At 40.8% G+C, this 19,699-nt stretch overlaps 1 protein-coding gene across 4 annotated transcripts in view; it reads right to left on the bottom strand.

Moving 5' to 3' along the window:
* Positions 1-2,709: 2,709 nt before the first annotated feature.
* NDRG3 (NDRG family member 3) overlaps positions 2,710-19,699 on the bottom strand; it is a 68,056-nt gene continuing 51,066 nt past the window's right edge. For all 4 annotated transcript variants that reach the window (XM_049650841.1, XM_049650842.1, XM_049650840.1 and 1 more), the window contains 8 exons: positions 19,606-19,662; positions 14,583-14,686; positions 13,337-13,402; positions 13,166-13,217; positions 9,236-9,283; positions 6,825-6,860; positions 6,685-6,736; positions 2,710-4,323 (listed from right to left, as the gene is read on the bottom strand). In XM_049650841.1, coding sequence (XP_049506798.1) covers positions 4,142-4,323; positions 6,685-6,736; positions 6,825-6,860; positions 9,236-9,283; positions 13,166-13,217; positions 13,337-13,402; positions 14,583-14,686; positions 19,606-19,662 — 597 coding nt within the window. In that variant the 3' untranslated portion in view covers positions 2,710-4,141. The remainder of the gene's footprint in view (positions 4,324-6,684; positions 6,737-6,824; positions 6,861-9,235; positions 9,284-13,165; positions 13,218-13,336; positions 13,403-14,582; positions 14,687-19,605; positions 19,663-19,699) is intronic.

The following is a 19,699-nucleotide window of genomic DNA, read 5'->3' as shown; positions in this document are numbered from 1 at the left end:
AACTCCATAGGTGGGGCCAGCAAATTGCTTTCCACAAGCCCTCCAGGTGTTCTAATACACAGCCCAAGCTTGAGAATCACTCAGCTAGGATAAAGAATTTTAAAAATCTTTTAACTTGTTTTGTTTTTTATTTTTGGTTTAAATTTACATCCAAATTAGTTAGCATATAGTACAACAATGATTTCAGGAGTAGATTCCTTAGTGCCCCTTACCCATTTAGCCCATCCCCCCTCCCACAACCCGTCCTGTAACCCTCAGTCTGTAATACTCCATTGTACATATATACCACATCTTCTTTATCCATTCATCCATCGATAGACATTTGCGTTCTTTCCATACTTTGGCTACTGTTGACAGTGCTGCTATAAACATTGGGGTGCATATGCCCCTTCGAAACAGCACACCTGTATCCCTTGGATAAATGCCTAGTAGTGCAATTGCTGGGTCGTAGGGTAGTTCTATTTTTATTTTTTGAAGAACCTCCATACTGTTTTCCAGAGTGGCTGCACCAGCATTCCCAAAAAATCTTTTTAATGTTTGTTTATTTTTGAGAGAGAGCATGTGCGGGGGGGGGGGGGGGGAAGGGCAGAAAGAAGGAGACAGGATCCAAAGCAGACCCTGCACAGAAACAGCCCAATGCAGGGCTTGAACTAAAGAACCATGAGATTATGACCTGAGCTGAATGAAGTCAGACAAACATCTGAGCCACCCAGGCGCCCCAGGATAAGGAATTTGATAGAATTGTCTTTGTTACCTCATTCATTAAAATTTAAATAAAATCCTCATCTCATTAAAGTCTAAATAACCACACCTATGGCTGCCTTTCCATTAGGGGGCTTAGTATTCCTGGAGACATCGTTTTTTAACACAAAATGGCACTGAAATAGCTCCTGACTATAGCTCAGACCATAGTCTTTTCTAGGGCCCTGCCAGCCTAAGAACACATTCCAGCTCAGGTTTTTTCTCCCAGGGAAGGTTGGTTTGAGATTTAACTCCACGGGCACTTGGTGTAAAGAGCTGAAAGGAGCCAGAGTGGAGGCACATCCTGTGTAAGATCATTCTAATTAGAATATTAGAATGGGTGATGGCCAAAGAATGTGGCCTGTGGCAGGGAGGGAAGTGAGCACAGGCCCACCCTCCTGCTCTTGTCTGCATACAACTCTGACGTCCACCTTCTTATTTGACAGACTGGCCTCAAGGTTAAATCAAAGGAGGCACCTGAGAATTAGTTTAAAAGCCCGGATCTGCTGTTTATTAGTTTTGTGACCACTTATAGCACCTCTGGGCCTGTTTCTCATCCATAAAATAGGACTAGCATTTACCTCACCAGACCAATATTATGAAACATATAGATGGTGCAAAGGCCCCCAGCCTATGACAGATGCTCAATAAAAGGCAGAATATGAGGGGCACCTGGATGGCTCAGTCAGCTAAGTGTCTAACTTTGGCTCAGGTCATGATCTCACGATTTGTGAGTTTGAGCCCTGCATTGGGCTCTCTGCTGTCAGCATGGAGCCCACTTAGGATCTTCTGTCCCCCTCTCTGTCCCTCCTCCACTCATGCTCTCTCTCTCAAAAATAAACATTAAAAAAAAAAAAAAGATAATGCCAGAAAGTGATATAATAAAATCTTATTTAAAAAAAGGCTGAATATGAAAATGCATTGATTTTGGAAGAACTGGAAAAATTTTCAGGCTAGGTGACCTCGGCCAAATCACTTAATGCTCCTCACCCATTCCTTGTCTATGAAACAGACTTGACCACTTTGCAGGGGTGCTGTAAGAACTGGGTAAGATGATTTACATGGAAGAGCTTTTATAATCATCTTGGGTAATCTAAGTGGCCATTTCCTTGACTCTCACAAAGCAGGCATCCAAGTGTTTCTGGACTGAACAGGGAGAAAGGAAATGAAAATGATAAGAGAAAAAAGTATGGTATGGACCAATCAGGTGTAGTCAGTTGCAGCCTGACTCCAGTCACAAGGCTAAGGTGGGAAAGCAGGCAGCCATTCATGTCAGGTGTGGCAAGAAGGCCGGAGTGATGTGGGTTTTAAGAACTGCGACCATCAGACCACCTCCAGCTCAAAAACTGTTGTCCTGTATTGTCGGGAATTCAGCTCGGTGCCCTGTATCTCTGTCCACATGCATTTGCTTCATCTCCTTTCCCAGGATGAGCAGGGTCCATGTCATGTTACAAGTATCTTCCATAGACACAGCAACCTCGATGTACTTACTATATGGTAGCAGCAGCCCCTGGATCATTTGAAACTGATGGTGGCCTCCTAATGTTACTGGTCGATACAAAGAGCCATTTCTGGAGAAATGCAGTCTGGTCTGTTTGAGGAACCCAGGCATGTGGTTGCAGACTACTAAATCAGGGTGGGACTCAGCAACCCCCAAAGGTGGCAGAGCTGAAATGTGAAATGCCTTTCCAAGACCTTAGCGTTTCCTCCTTCATTATAAACCACACAATCGGGCTTCTGATGATTTTTGGTTTGAGGGGAATAGCAGTGTGTCAGATGGGCCTGGAGTTCACTCCTAGATGGGCTTACTGGTATGACCTTGGGCAAATCATTTATCCGGAGTCTTCATTTCTTCTTGGGTGAGATAATGATTGGTATGTGAAAAAGCCCAGCATGAAGCCCAAAAACACAGTACCCTGGTTCCACCCTGAACCCCAGTGAGTGGCTTGAGAGAAATAACACCAGCAATCAGGTAACAATGAGACATATACAGCTTTATTTAATAATCTGTAAAAAGTTGTACTCTGGCAGAGTGACGCATTCCCTATCTCAGCAGAAAGCGAACAGTGTGTCTGAATAGCCCCTTCCTAAGATTCGTAACTGTCTAACCCTGAGCTTACATCTGATGCCATCACGAGCCGGGGCCCTGCTGTGCGGCAGCTGGTTTCATCCTCTTCCCAGTGATACTCTGGCTGGCTGTGACCCCTCATACAGCATTCCACTAAACACAACTGTACCTGCATAGTCTGTCCTTATAGACTAGCCCCTTGCCTCTCTTTTTAAAGAACTGTCAAAAATCTTTCTGAGAAATGGGCTCTGTACCAATTTCACTTAGCATCCACTAAGTCAGCTGAAGTCAAGGCTATGCCTATTATACATGATATTCCGTTGATGTCTGTGCCTTTTTCCCCCAGCTGTTTCCTCACCATCTATGTAATTTTCAGGCCATACCTCTCCTTCCTCTGAGGATTGAGGGGTGGAGAAACACTCTTCATCAGACTCAGGAGGCACTTCTTGTGGATATCTGGTAAGTGGTATCAGACACTGCAGCAACAGCAGTTTTGCTCTGGCAGAGCGGAGGCCTGATATTTTGTTTTCCACCTTCCTGTGCTAAGAGAGTCCAGTAATTAAGCCACGCTCACTTCTTAGGAAAACTCCATATTGCATCAGAACCTCATCATTCCTGGGCTTCTAAAAGAATATTATCCTTCCCCTTTATTTACAGAATAACATATGTGAATGCATTTGGACAGAACAAGGTAGCTGGCCACCCTGCCTGCCTCTCTTATGTAATAGGCTCCCTTCTATTGGTCACAATCAATAGTAATCATGATCTTCCACGTTCCTCAGAGCTGCTGAAGTCACTTTGCAAATCTTGTTGACTAATTTGGAACCAAAAGAGAATGCAGGGGTCTACCCAGCCTAGAAACCTGTTCTGTAGATTTCCCTTAAAAACACCATTGAAAATGAAACGGAAAAAAAAAAAAGTCCCCCCTTTTTTTGTTTTTTTTTGCAGAAGCTCTACAAGAAAGCATATCTAAAATCACAGAACTATGCACACACAAACACAGACACGCGTGCTCACACACATACACCAGGATCAAAGAATCTTGTCAGATACGTAGTTGGGAAAGCACAAAGAAAAGCTGGCAAGAGAAGATATGGAAATTTGATCAGTTAAAGATGCTGGAATGTTATAGTAATGGCAAGGAAGTGGTTCTTGGTACATACAAAAAGGAGGGTGGGCAAGCAGAGAGAATGATAAATCCAGGATACCAGAGAGTGTCAGTGGCCATGCAGGAGTTAAAGGTAGATGCCAGTTTGCTGGATGAAATGTTATATTATGGAGTGGTCGTTTGAAGGAGGATGGACTTGCATGGTCCAGGGGAGGATCATCTGCTTAACAGGACACCTCCATGGTCTGGTGTCTGTCCACAACATCAGGGGACTCAGAGGATTCTTGAGTTCCATCTGATTGATTGCTGGTGACAGATCGGCTGAAGGCACTTTCTCCAGAGCCGATGCTACTTGAAGTTGAGTGGGTTCGTGATCGGGCGAGCCGGGTCATGCTGGCAGATGGTACTGCAAGAAAGAACCAAGAGGACTAGAAGATGGAGCCCTGGCTAAGCTTAGCTAATCCAGAAATTTCACCAAAGGCTTTGCTTTATGTTTAGCTTTCCCAACCCATTTAAGGGGAGACCCAGGACAAGATACAGCCATCTCCAATTTGCATTGTTTGCTTAGGTGAGTGGCTATATGCAAGGTTCATTTAATCCTCTGGATCTGATTGGAATCTCAGCTAACTCTAGTCTATAGGAGAATGAGGGGAAACCTAAGTCCAGAGTACAGCCTCTTAGCTATGCCCACGCCATTCACACAGTGATTAGGAAGGAGGCTTTGGGAACCCAGATGGGTAACCAAAACCTGCAGTGCATGCAAGACTAAACCAAAAGAAAGATGAACCACACAAGTATGAAGGTGTTTCACAAACACAGTGCAAGCCCGATACAACAAGACTACCATCCGTGTCCACAGGCTATCCTTGCTACCTGGGGAGGAGACATCCAGGAAGGTGTGGGTGTAGGGGAGGACAGGTGGGCTGGCGCTGACCTCTATGCAGACAGCAAGGTACACGCTGCCTGCAAGGGAAGGACTCTAGGAGTGGGTGTTTCACTCAGACTACTGTTCTACGACTGCTTTGAACCTATGGTCCCTCCAGCTTGGCCAGGACACGGCCTTACCTGGCATAACTTCCCTGCCTATTTTCCTGAGGCACTGGCTACTCCCTTAGCTGTCATTTCAATGCTGGGGTCAAAAGATGCCATCACCTGCCAAGTTTTCCACGCATAGGCTCTGATATTCCTATTTAGAATCAAGGCTACCCTTCAATTCCTGTGTCTGGGGTTCATGCAAGGATCAGTAGGTGGTGGTGGAAGAGGGGCCCTGCCTATAAAGTTTTGGGTACTGCTGTGACCCTGGATCTGGATGATAAGAGAAAGCTTGGCTATTACAACCCGCTCCTTTCTTCCTGGGGAACCAGGGCTGGACCTGCAGGCTAACCCTCTTAGGGAACAACGAGCCACGTTCTATCGGGCTCTCACTGCACAGGAAAACCGCGGACATGCTGCAGGCAGCCATACAGCCAGGAGAGCATGGCTGGGAGGCAGGGGCGGGGCCAGCACAGAGGAAGGTACCTGACTCGGTGCTCAGGTGACTGAGCTGCACATACGGGACTGGAAGCAGGATGGACACAGGAAAAGGCAGGTTAGTGATCCAAGAGTGCCAAGTGGCAACCTCGGCTGCCTAGTAAACACTGACAGAATACTTTAAGGGACAAAGTTTTATTTTAAGCTCCCAGAGAAGAGGTGAGGCTGACTGATATTTTATTACCATCTAGGATGCTTCTCTCAACTAGCCAAGGGCAACTGTTTTCCCCATACACTGCCAACAGCCACATGTTTCGGATCAGAAATGGGCTGGAAGATCAGCTGTTTCCTAGGAAAGGGATGAAAACTGGGTAGGGAAGGGACTACTCCTCCCAGTGAGCCAGAGAGATGTGGGTGTGGGCTCGGTTGGTAGTGGCTCACAGACGGGGATGACACAGCCACTCTAGACGAGACATACACAGTCTGCCTGCCAGGCACAGGGCTGTACCCAGGGGTCAGCTGCTGCCCAGGCAGCAGTCCAATGGCCATTTACCACACTTATACCAAAGACAGGAAAAAAAATCACTCTACTGGGTAAAGAGCTCTGTACCTGGGTTGAAGAGAGTTTTTTCTTCTTAAAAATTCCAAGAAAGGAGCAAGTGTGAATAGTCTGTGACAAATGAGAAAGCTGAGGGGTCTCACAATACAAGAGACCAGAACAGTGGCACACAATATGGACACATCCTTGGACTCACTCTAAACTACTCTGCAAGTTCATTTCCTATTGTGGGGCGGATGTAACTGAGGAGATTACCCTTTTCTTCTGAAGTCTCCATTGTGTTTTTCTAGGCCAGGCATCATTACCAGCTGAGTTCAAATGCAAATTTCAAATTCACAAGTTTAGGAAAGCCTAAGTCTCAGTGGTTGAAAAGATGGACTCTGGAGTCAGTCTGCTAGGGTCTGAATCATAGTTCTGCAGGTGAACTGTTATCCTAGGAAATGTGTTTATTAGTCTCTTTAAGCCTCAGTTTCTTCTTCTATAAAATGGGACTAATAACAGAACTTACCTCTTAAGGTTATAAACACAGAACGCCTGGCACAAGGCAAGTGTTTAGTAAGTGTTAGCTCACCTTATATATATACATACAGAAGAATATTCCATCAATATTTTGTTTTTTACTTGACTTTAGGCTGGCTACCACAGAGGTTATGCCTTGAGAATTGTGGGCTCCCCAGATGTCAAAATGACCCCATTATCATTAAATTTTTGCTAGAAAGAAAGTTTTGTACTACTCACTGTAGCCCATTCCCTGCAAAAAGTACTTGAAGGCCTCGGTGAGCTTTCCAGGCTAGGGGAACAAATAAGAAGGTATTAATCTTTGCACAGGCAGAGAAGTAGAATCAAATGAGTGCTTTGTAAAAAAACAATCTCCTTACCTGAACTACTTGGGGTAGCCCACCACAGTCTGCCATCTAAAAGAGGAGAAAAATGTAAGTACTTAAACTTAGAGGATGTGCTGAGAATCCATGAGTCTTTTCAAATAGGACAGGATTAACTTAATGTTTAACTAAATTGTGTGTTTCCTCAATGCACTCTTATACAAAGACATATCCTAACAATAACCTTGGATATAAATCTGAAAAGATTATTTACTTATTAATTAGTAAGATGTACAGCCTGATTTTCAGGCCCAGGGTGAGAATTTTCCATTAAGGGTGACAGTGAAGTTATCACTACTTCACTGGTTTTGCCACTACCTTGAAGAATGCTACTTTCAGAGTCCTCAAACAGTGTGACCCTAACTTCTCAGGGTACCATGCTTTGTAAGTTCCCTTTCATCCTAATATCTTCATTCTTCAACTAAGTGGATTTCTCCAATCAGATGGTGATGTTGAATTTGGCCAACTCACTTTCCTCTCAAAGCTGGATTTGGTGAGGCTCTCACTTTGTAAATATTTATAGCTGGTTATTCTCACCTGTGCAAGGATTTCTAGAGCAGAGTTTTGTTAGCAAGCATTGGAATTACCTGGAAGACTTGTTAAAACTCAGATTCTTGGGTTTCTGCCCTAGAGATTCTGATTTAATAGGTCTGGGGTGGGGCTCAAGAACCTGCAGTTCCAATAAGCTCCCAGGTGAAGCAGATTCTGCCAATCTGCAGAAAACATGCCTTGTTTCTAAGGCATGACAGCCAACCACGGGCCTACCCTCTTCCTTCCAGCTGTTATGCATTCTGTACTCAGTATCCTGTACAGGCTGACTGGAACTTTTCAAGAAAAAGATATAAACCATTGTTTCTATTCACTAGCATGAAAACGTTGAGTTGGGGGACTGTTATTTAGCAGATGGGAATGCTGCAGAAGGCACAGGAATTTGAGGTTAACAAGAGGCAGTGCCCTAAAATTCTAATAATAATATTAGGAACAAACATTTACCCTGATTTAAGTATAAAACACACCTAACTGGCACATGCTATATTTTCATGAAGTTTAAGAGTCAAAACTTGACATAAAACAGTTAACACACGTAGAGAGAAAATATTAAGAGCAACTATTTCCAAGCTTGATGCCTATTAAATAGTTGGAGTGGTGGGCATTTTTGCCCAGAAATAACCACATCCATGGATACTACGGAGTTCAGTTTTATGCTTTCAGAATACTGATTCAAACCTGCAGGAAAAACTATTTGAAACCATATGCTTTAAAAAACAAAACAAATAAAAAGACTTCCTATTTTGAACCAGTTCATCAACCACTTGGACCTCAGAACATTCTGCATTCTGTTGCCTCAGAGCATTAACCCCATGTTCTATTTCCAGGAACTATGGCCTACTTCTGGTGAAAGGACTTCCCTTTCAAGCCACTTCAAAGAGAAAGGGAAGAAATCAGAGGTCTTTCAGGCTGAAAAAGTAGCAGTAAGCAACATAAGATCAGCACTTCAATACAGTAATCCATATTCAAATCAGTGTGTCAGGCTGAACATTTTACTACGGGCTGTAGAAAAAGCGAGGTTGACACTCTTGCCTGGGGTACAATGAATAGGGGAAGAAACTTGATACTGATTTCAGAAATTTAATATAAGAGCTGTTCTCTATCTGCTCTAAGAGAAAGAAAATGCACCCACCCCCTTCATTAGAACATTATTGGAAGCTTCCTTACCAATACAATAGGACTTAGCATGTAAATAATTCCCTCCATCTTAATTCTCACAACATTAAATAATGCTTATGAAGTTTTTAATGACATGGGAAAATGCTCATATCAAAAGTTGAGGAAAACAGACCCAGGGCTGTAAATATTCGATGACCTTAATGATGTAAAAAGTGTATAGGAATGGGGCATCTGGGTAGTTCAGTTGGTTAAGCATCTGACTCTTGGTTTCGGCTCAGGTCATGATCTCATGGTTTGTGAGTTCGAAGCCCAGTGTCGGGATCCACACTGACAGCACGGAGCTTGCTTAGGATTCATCTCTCCCTGCTCTCTGCCCCTCCTTTGCTCGCTTTCTCTCTCTCTCTCTCTCTCTCTCAAAATAAATAAATAAATTTAAAAAATAAATCCACTGAAAGTGTATAGGAAAAAGACACCAATATTTTTACCAGAGGAGAACTTTGGGTGGTAGGATTATGGGTAATTTTTATTTATTTTGTTCTTTACTTTTCTCTTTTTTCCAATTTTCTACAAGGAGAATATACTCAGGAAAAAGAAATTAAAAAAAAAAAAAAAGAGAATCAGAGAATCAGAGAGAGAGAAATTTTCTTTCTTTCTGGGCAACTATTCCAGAAATACAGTAATTTGAACCTTGTATAACTAACTTACAAATTGGCTGGCAATGAGAAAAGAAAACACCTTACCTTTAGCAAAGTTGTATTTATAGGATTCAGGCGAGAATTGCATTCAACCTTAAAAAAAAAGAGAGAGAACAATTTTATGAACCATTAGAAAAATAAGAAATAGCTTGGCACGAGAATGATCTTCCAAGATCAAAAGCTCAGTTTGGAGATGGCTCAATCAGCCAAAGAAATGTCCAAAATACAAAGTAAGAGATAGGTGATGCATTTTACATCTGATTATTTCTGAGTAAATCTAAAAAGTCTGGCTCATTTCATTTTCTGAATCTGTTGCGAGTATGTAAAGAACTAAATGTTCAATCTAATTTCTCCTACTGGCTACATAACTTGGGGGTTAGTTACCTATTTTAAAATGTGAATTGGACCGTGGCCCTCCCCAGCTGGGGTCCTGATGGCTTCCCAGCACAAATGGCCCTGACTAAGCCCTTTGCACCCCCGCTCAACCCCACCCCACAGCTTACCCCTTTCCTGTGTCCTGGGTTTGCCATTCCTCACACCCTCTTTCCTGAGTCACAAGGTCTTTCACTGCCCCACCTAAATACTGACCACTCTATGTTCTCTTCTCTCACAGCAGTCATCATAATACAGAATTACAACCTATGAATTTACATGTTTGGTATCTTATACTCTTAGATCCATGGAAGCAGGGACCTCAAAGAAAATGTTTTAGGGACATAATCTGCAGGTTCAGCAATGTTTTACAGCTAATTTGATCAACTAAATCTCTCCTTTTTTCTTACACATGCTTGCCAAGCACACACATAAAAACACTGCTAAGAGCCTGGAATCTAGTGGGGGTGAAAATACATAATACGAGGCTGAAGGACATCACTTCAAAATTTCACAACTGAGCTGAGCGAGTAGAGAAGGATAAGTAGGATTTCAAGAGATACAGTGAGGAGGGGTAGGTGTCTGAAGGCTTCCAGAGTCAAGGGAAAAGCATAAGCAAAGGACCAGGTGATGTGAGGTGGATGTGCAGAGCACGTGTGGGTTGCAGAGTAAGTGTGGTGTGAAGACGCACTGCGAAGCGAAGCAAGTCTGGGAGGCAGACTGGAGCTGACCATAGAAGGCAAGAGGCCACAGAAGGTTTCTGAGGTAAAAGGATTTGAGTTGTTTTAGGAAAGTAGCCAGCAGTGGCCTGTATGACAGACTACAGAGGCAGCAAGCCAGTTAGGGAGTTATTCAAATTACCTAGGCAAGAATCAGTAATCCGGCTGAACTCTGGGGATTGCTGATGGGCAGGTATACAAAACTCTTCTACAATCAGGGGATGATTTAAAAGCCAGGATCACCAAACCAAAGTTTTGCTCTATACAAATGACAATGCAGGCAGTAATAAGCAAATGTACCAGTTTAGTACAGAATTACGCATTAACTCTGAAGGGGAGAATTTAAAAACTGGATCCCTAACTGCCAAGTATAGGTGAGAACATAGTAGATATGCAATAAATATTTTCTGGAAGAATGAGCTCCCACATCTGGATTTAATATAATAAATATGCTTTCCTTGGTTCACCACTTTGTAATTTCTACCAACTCTATAAGAATTCTCCGTATCTGGTGAGCCGAGCCAAGCACCATGGTTGTTTTTTTGACATGTCTACACTCTCTCCAGCTCCCCAAATGCAAAGACTCCATCTTACTCATTTTTGTATTCTCCACTGTATCGAGCAAATAGGGAGGAAGCTCAAAAAATGAGGCTGAATGAGTAAGAACAGTTAGCAAAAGGTACCAAAACCTGAGGAGTTCCTTCCTGCTCTTCCATGCATGGATAGCCTTCTAACCCCTACCAATCTATGGGATAAAATGCTAGCTCTTGCAAGGGAGCTACGTTTGAATCTGTCCAGAAGAAAGACTAAATCTGTCTAGAAGAGCATCTACTTTGTGGTACACACAGGCTCCTGAAATTCTTATCTATAAACACTGAAGGTGTGGAAATCAGAAAACAAGACCTTAGCTGTACTGGCCAATCTGTATAGTCATGTAAAATACCTGGAAATGTTGCTTTAAGTCCATGCAAGTTAAAAAAAATAATTCAGTATTAGAAAATTCTGATAAGGGTATCTTCTAAAACAACACTCTTTTCTTGTGTTAGGTTATATGTTTATGAAGAAAAAATTTTTTTAAAAGTAATCTCTACACCCAGTGTGGGGCTCGAACTCACAACCCCAAGATCAAGAGTAGCATGCTCCACCAACTGAGCCAGCCAGGCCCCCTGAATAGATGTTTTTGATAGGTATTTTTGTAGCATGTATCTCCACCTTTTAGTTAGAAAACAATGACCTTTATCAAACTGCTTCATGAAAAACTGGGATCATCACTATAACTTTGTAACACTGGGGGAATTATTTATTTATTTATTTATTTATTTATTTATTTATTTGGACATGAGCACATTTACTTCTGTGCTCAAGCCGTGCCATGTATTTTATACCAGACACAGAATGTTTTACAGGATAATTCAGGGAGGTATGAATATATCATCATATCTACTTCACCCCAGCCCCATAAACCTTGTCTATGTCTACACCTCTGATTAGTTACTAGACTCCCTTTCCAAAAAGCCTTACTCCCTAATGTTTTTCTCTAAACAGGGCAGAAGTGAAGACTGTCAAAGAATACCCGGTAATCTCACACAGATACCTAAGTTACGTACACTGTAGGAAAAACAAGCGCAGACATAAAAAACGTCAACTTCATTTGTAATAAAAAAAAAAAAATACATATTAAAACAGTGGGACACCATTTTTAACCTATCAAATTATTAATAAAATTTAAAAATCTAATGCTGGACAGGATGCTGTGAAACAAGCACTCTCATACATTGCTGATACCAATACACTGCTATCTATATCCCTTCTGAAAGGAATTTGGCAAATGTTATAAAAATTTTTGCAAAGGTTTATGATTTTTGACACATTAATTCCACTTCTAGAAATCTATCCCAGGTAAATGATCAAAAATTCATTATAGATGTTCAACAGCAACATTATTAATGGTGCAAAATCTGATATAATCAACTGGAGAATGAGGTTAAGTAAACAAAGGTACATTTACAAGACTAAATCTTATACAGATGTATGTACTGACTTTATAATATGGAAAAAGGCTACTAAAAATACTATCAGAAATCAGGTCCCCAAACCTTATATGTTTAGTATCACCCAGTGTATGTTAGAGGAAAAGATAATAGTTTACCTTTGGGTAACGGGATTGTGATTTTTCCTCCTGTCCTTCTACTTTTTAATTTTTTCATTTTGTCTACAATGAGCATATATTATTTTTACCAATGTGTTATGTACTTGAGGAGGAGGCAGAGGAAAGCATAAAGTCTCTCAGCAGCCTTCCAGCCTGCTGATACAGTTCCAGGTGTATGGTGGCTGCAGACAGGCCGAGGCTGTCAGAAATCTGACAATAAGCAAATGGTGTTTAGTTATACTACTTGCCACGAAGTGAATGGCAGCACACAAAGCAATCAAAGGTAATAATGATCCCGTCTGATGAAATCTAGTGATTGATGAGGAATTCATTTTCCAAACTGGATAACAACGAGCAAACCCTGACACGTGTAACCAGAAATGAAAGAAAAAACAAACAAACAAACAAACAAAAAAACACTAGTATTTACCAACGGTTTCTAGTGTGCCAACAGTGTGCTGTATATACATTTTACTGCATTTTTTGAAAAACATTTATTTGAGAGAGAATGGGCACGTGTGAGCATGGGAGGGGCAGAGAGAGGGATAAAGAGAACCCCAAGCAGGCTCTGCACTGTTAGCACAGAGTCCAACACAGGGCTTGATCCCATGAACTGTGAGTTCATGACCTGAGCCGAAATCAAGAGCTGGACGCTTAACCAACTGAGCCACCCAGGTGCCCCCATTTCATTGCGTTTTAACTTCACTTGTCTTCACAACATCAGGACATACTTACCACAGCCTCGACTGCAGGTGAACTGTCCCCTACCACCAATAGAGTAGAACACCTGAGGAAAGGCAAAATAAGTGGTGACATTCTGCAAACAGCACTTATATTCTACTGAATAAATTAGTCTATGAAAGGCAAAAATATTTAGCAACTCACTAGGGAAACTGAGGTACTTACTTTAATGTCTTCGATTTATTATCATTTTGGCCCAGCAAAGGTCTTTCAATCTCCAGGTCTCTGCGTCTAGAAAAAAAGAAGGAAGCAATACACTTTTCAGGTAAAATCATGGCAATTCAGATTATTTCCTGGTTGTGAAAACCAATGTTTTGGAAGGAATATGAAACTCTCTTTCCTTCACACCTGATGAGGGAAAGGGCCCTGTGCACTTTGTTCACAAGCAGCCCTCTCAGTAGCATCGTGAGTGGTACAGAGCAGGAACAAGGTTCCTGGCTCAACCCTGATGGACACAGTGGGATGCTAAAAGTTTAGAGGCAACTTCAAAACTCACTGACAATGCTACTGAAATCCTCAAGTTCTAGTGTTTAATTTTCCAACTAGTTTATAGGAATACATTCCTTAAGAAAAGGGGAACTTTTGAGGGAAAACCTGTAACTAATATAGTTTTACATGGTACTTAATAAACCTTTCTGATTTCAACTAAAAATAAGGAGGCTCTGTTATACAGAGGAAGGAGCTAGAGAGACCAAGTTCAAAATCTCTGGGTGAGTTTGGGTAAGTTACAGCTGACCCATTTTCTCAATCTTCTCCCATGTACCCAGAAAGCTAGCAGGAGCTAATATTTTTACCCTGGAAAAGCTGGTCCCAAGATAAGAATCAGGCTCTCTCTCAATGACTGGGGGAGACACAAAAGTAGGTTTTGGAATACCAAACAAAAGAGAATTTACTAGTGTCCATGCCCTACTTCTGCCTGATGACAAGATGTCAGCAAAGAGAAACGGAATCAAGGCCCAAGACTTCTTTTCTTCTTCTATATGTGTTTTTCTGTCTCGCCTCACACTACCTGTATGTTTTTGTGTGTATGTAACTTAGGTACTTTTTTGTCTTAAAACATCCTAGAACTACAACTCGTACTTGAATTTGCCCAAAACAGCCTTCAGTTCATGCATTCTTTTCCCCCCTCCCCCCAAGTAATCTCTACGTCCAACACGGGGCTCGAAGTTACAACCCCAAAATCAAGAGTCGCACATTCTACAAACTGAGCCAGCCCCCATTCATTCTCCTTGAAAGCTGTTTTCCTGTCTGTCTGAAAGCCCCTCTTTTTCTGTGGTACAACATCATGAAAGCAATCTCATTACACAACACTGGAAAAAGTAGTTTATTTCCCCTTCTACTCTCCTTCAAATGTCCATTATCTTTTTAGAACTAGTTTATACTTAAGTGGAGGAATAGGAAACAACTGTACCCATTATAAGAACCCAGGAAGAGCTGTAGGTTTTCTTGGTTGATATCTTGGGCAATATGCAGTCGGTAAGTTTGAATCAGGTCCAGGTTGGCCTGCAACTCTTCCTAGAACAAGTGAAAAGAGACACAGGTAAACTTCTGAGCTACAGCACAAGTGTATATTGTTTGGTTTGCATTCTCAATGCCCAAAGCCAAATCTCTCTGCTCATGATGGCAAGTGGGGCACAGGGTATGACTCTTAATCTTGGGGTTGTGAGTTCAAGCCCCATGTTGGGTGTAGAGATTACTTTAAATAAATAAATAAATAAATAAATAGAACGTAAGACTTCTCTTAATAGACATAAATCTTTATAATTAACTTATCTGTACTGATATAATACAAATATAATCACTGTTACATATATATATATATATATATATATATATATATACTATCACTTAGTAATATCTATAGATTACATTCCATTTGTATTTTTCAAGTTAATTTATCATTTATTTAATCTTATTACCAATACTATTAATGGTATAAAATACAAGAGAAACAAATAGTTCATGCAGTGTAGTGAGTCTCCCTCCCAACCAACCATTGTCCAACCGTCTCTCTCTTGCTGGCCTTCTAGAGGTCATTAGAACAGCTGCCAGGTTCTTGTGTACACAAGCATATATGTACATATGTGTACACCTGTACACAAGCACACACATATCCAGTAATCGGTTTTAAGCAGAAGAGAAAATGTTTGCTTTGGAGGGAAGAAATGTATCAGGGATAGTGAGGAAGCCAGTTAATCCAGGGCAGTGTGTGTAAAGGTCACCATAAAATCTTGTAGAGAAATATAGATAAGGAAAATATTTGTTTGCATTCTTACTACTGTATGCATGAAGTGAGCCAAGAATACAATTGGAAACTGACCAAATGGATCAGAGTCCACCTGAAACTGAAGGGCACTAGAATCACTCTGAGAAAAGTGGTAAATGCTAAAGAAATTATAATAAAAGTAAATAACGAATGAAGCACATAGTAGAATAGCAAAATTTGAGATAAAAGAGAGGGAAGAAGTGATAATGGTATAAAAGGGGTAAAACTGGCTTAAGTGCTAATGGACTTCTTAGGTAAAGCTGTTATATAAAAATTGCCCCCCGCCTTTTTTTATAAAAAACACAAATTGTGGTCTGCTAGACATACCTTGCTTCTCCCCTTAAAGGATGGTAGAGATCACTCCTTACCATATGTATGTATCATATATGTAGCTGCCTCGTTTATTTATACTACCTGTTTCTCTACAACCTTAATACAAATGGCCACTCTCGCCCGTGACTCTGGGGATCATGACCTGAGCCGAAATCAAGAGTTGGACGCTCAACCAACTGAACCACCCAGGCACCCCACAAATGACCACTCTTTTTAATTTTTGCAAATTTGATAGATAAAAAGAAGATATTGCTGTAGTTTTTTCTCATTGGTGAAGGTAAGATTATTCATGTTTCTAAACCTTATTTGTTCCTATTTCAAAACAATAGAAGCAACATAAGCATTTGCTTGCTTAAATTTTATTTAGAATTTTTTTTAAAGTTTATTTATTTTAGCAATATCTATGTCCAGTGTGGAGCTCAAACCCACAACCCCAAGATCAAGAGTCGCACGCTCAGCTGACTGAGCCAGGTGCCCCAAGACTTTATCGTTTAAAAGCAGTTTTAGGTTCACAGCAAAATTCAAAGGAAGGCTTCTTTGTTTTGAGCAAACTACTCCTCATTCCTGGAATGATCTTCTCCCCCAGCCCAAATCTAAAATGTTGGATTTTATTTGTCCTTCAAGGCCCAGCTGGGATACCTCTGCTACCTTGAAGCCTTCCCTGATCTTCAAATCAGAAGTAAATCTTTCCTGCCTTTGAATTTCTCTAGGCCCCTCACAGTACCTCTCCTAGGGCACTCTGGCAGAGTAGAAAGAGGAAAGCTTCAGAGTTAGCACAAATCTGGCTTCAAATCTCCTCCCTCAATATGCTATTAGCTGGAAACCAATTCATACTTCATCTGTAAAGTGGGAATAATACAATTCCCATTATGAGATCATTAGATTGAATTAATATACATAGAACATCTGTAGATATTCAATGAAAGGTGGTTCTTACTACTTATCCCTTTTTACCTATGCTACAATAGCATTTCTGTATATCCTATCTCCCTACAGAGTGAACTAGAGAACAAGGGCCATATCTTACATACTTTTGTCTTTTCCACACACTTAGCATGGAATTCTGTAAACTTTGTGAACTCTTTTTTAAGGTATACAGTCAAAACCAAGCATGCTATGGGGGAGCTGGGTGACAGTTGGTTAAGGGTCCGACTTCGGCTCAGGTCATGATCTTGTGGTTCTGAGTTGGAGCCCCGTATCGGACTCTGTGCTGACAGCCCAGAGCCTGGAACCTGTGTCGGATTCTGTGTCTTCCTCTCTCTGCCCCTCCCAACTTGTGCTCTGTCTCTGTCTCTCAAAAATAAATAAATGTTTAAAAAAAACCCAAGCATATTATGTCTACCCACCATGTGTGAAAAGATCATAGTCTTTGAGACTTCCAATTAAAGATGTTGGACTAAAATACTGCTTTACTCTTTCCAGAAAAGTCCTAAAATTAACAGCAAAAATTTTTCTTTGTAGTCATAAACTCATAAGGACAAAGGCAACACGAAAAGTAACAGCAATAACATTCTGAAAGTGGGAAAGCAGAAGGAAGACTATAATCGTTCATTTAGCAGACTCAGTAAGGTTGCTAGGCTGGCAGCAGGGAGAGTGAAAGAAGTCAGTGAACATGTACCAAGGAGCCTAAAAAGGCTCAAGGACTGTTGGCACCAGTTCTCTCTGCAAACAGAGGGTAAAGATGGAGCTACCAAAATAAGATTAGCTCCAAGTTCTGTTAAATAAAAATGGAACATCAGGAGGACATAATAATCAAAACACACAAAGCAAAAACAAACAGAATTGAAGGGGGAAACAGAAAATTCAACAAGAATAGCTGGAAACTTTAATACCTCACTTTCATTCATGGATGAATAATGAGGTAGAAGATCACAAGGAAACAGAAAACTTCAACAATACTGTAAACCACCAGACCTGACAGACACCCAGAGTACACTCTACTTAATAGAAGCAAAATGAATACACATTCTTCTCATGTGTACATGAAATAGACAGACCACATGTAAAGACCATATGCTAGGACATAATCTCAATAAATTAAAAAAGAAATGAAATATTAAATATATCCTCTGATCACAATGGAATAAAGTTAGAAATCAGTAATAGGGAAATCTGGGATATTAAACAAAATACTCCTAAAAAACTAATGGATCAAAGAAGAAATCACAAGGAAATTAGAAAATACTTGCTTTGTTTTGAATTAAAAACATTTTTTTAATAATTTATTTATTTTTTAATTTACATCCAAGTTAGTTAGCATATGGTACAATAATGATTTCAGGAGTAGTTTCCTTATGCCCCTTACCCATTTAGCCCATCCCCCGCCCCCCACAATCCCTCCAGCAGTCCTGTTTGTTCTCTATATTTAAGAGTCTCTTATGTTTTGTCCCCTCCCTGTTATATTATTTTGTTTCCCTTCCCTTATGTTCATCTGTTTTGAAAAATATTTTTTTAATGTTTATTTATTTTTGAGAGAGTGCACTTGTACACACCCTTGGGGGAGGGGCAGAGGATCTCTCCTGGGGGAGAGGGAGACAGAGGATCCAAAGCGGACTCTGTGCTGTGGGGCTCGAACTCATGAACTGTGAGATCATGACCTGAGCCAAAGTCAGATGCTTAACCGACTGAGCCACCCAGATGCCTCAGAAAATACTTTGAGATAAATGAAACTACCAAAACTTATGGACTGCAGATAAAGTGGTATGGCAAGGGAAACTTATAGCTGTAAATGCCCAGATAAAAAAAAAAAAGAAAGATCTCAAATCCATAACTAGCATTCCACCTTAAGAAACTACAAAAAGAGGAAACTTAAAGCAAGTAGGAGGGAAATAATAAAGATTAGAGTGGAAATAAATGAAATAGAGAATAAAAAACAGGAGAAAAATCAATAAAACAAACAACTGATTGGCTAGACTACCAAAAAAAAAGAGGTAAGATTTGAATTACTTTTAAAAATAGGGAGGAAAGAGGAGACGTTATTTTCAATTTTACAGAAATACAAAGAATTATAAAGGAATATTATGAATAATTTATGCCAACAAATTGGGTAACTGAGATAAAATGGACAAATTCATAGAAAGACACAAAACACCTAAAGCATCTCAAGAGATAGACAAATTTGAATAGACCTTTAGTAAGTAAAGAGATTAAATTAGTAACATAAAAAAACATCCACAAAGAAAAGCTTTGGCCCAGATGGTGTCACTATGAATTCTACCAAAGATTTAAAGAAGAATCAACAGCAATCCCTCCCAAACTCTTACAAAAATTAAAACAGTACTTATCAGATCATTCAAAACCTTATTATCCACCTCGCTCTTCCCTCTGAAAAGAGGACTGGGGTTCCCTCTCCCACCCAATAATTATCCATGACTGTCATTTCCGCTATAGACTTCAGTTTCCTCACCAGTAAAACATGGGGATTGAATAAGATAATGTCTAAAGTTCTTTAAGCATTGATATTCTTTGCTTATTTTGGTTTCTCTTTCCTCTGAAATTTCTATTTTTGTGAAGCCTTTCTCACACCTCATTATGTCTCTGAAGATGTTGGGTGAGGCACGTGATGTTGTCAAACATTAACAGATGGCATGCCGTTGACAGGAACAGGTGGCAGGGGAGGGGATTCTGCCTTCCCTCATCTCTTCAAATGCCAAGAGCCATTTGGCATTGAGTTGATACCTCTCCCCCCAAGATTGGTCTTTGCTGGGACACAAGCATCCCCCTCTGCTCTGGACTAGGATCAGGTGAATTCTAAGGCAACCCATCTTTCCTGAGGTAAATAAGGTTTTGCTGGAAGTCAATAAACACGGCTGTCCTAGTTGGACTAGGCACTTACCTGCCCAAAGTGATGAGCCAAAATAATGTCCACAACATTGGTTGTCAAGCCTGAGAGCTAAAAGGATAAAAACGCCGAGTCAAGGGAGTTAAGC

The sequence above is a fragment of the Panthera uncia genome (assembly GCF_023721935.1).
Source record: "Panthera uncia isolate 11264 chromosome A3 unlocalized genomic scaffold, Puncia_PCG_1.0 HiC_scaffold_11, whole genome shotgun sequence".
Taxonomy (NCBI): domain Eukaryota; kingdom Metazoa; phylum Chordata; class Mammalia; order Carnivora; family Felidae; genus Panthera; species Panthera uncia.
The sequence above is the reverse complement of the archived record's forward strand: the minus strand, read 5'-3'. Positions and strand labels throughout refer to the sequence as shown.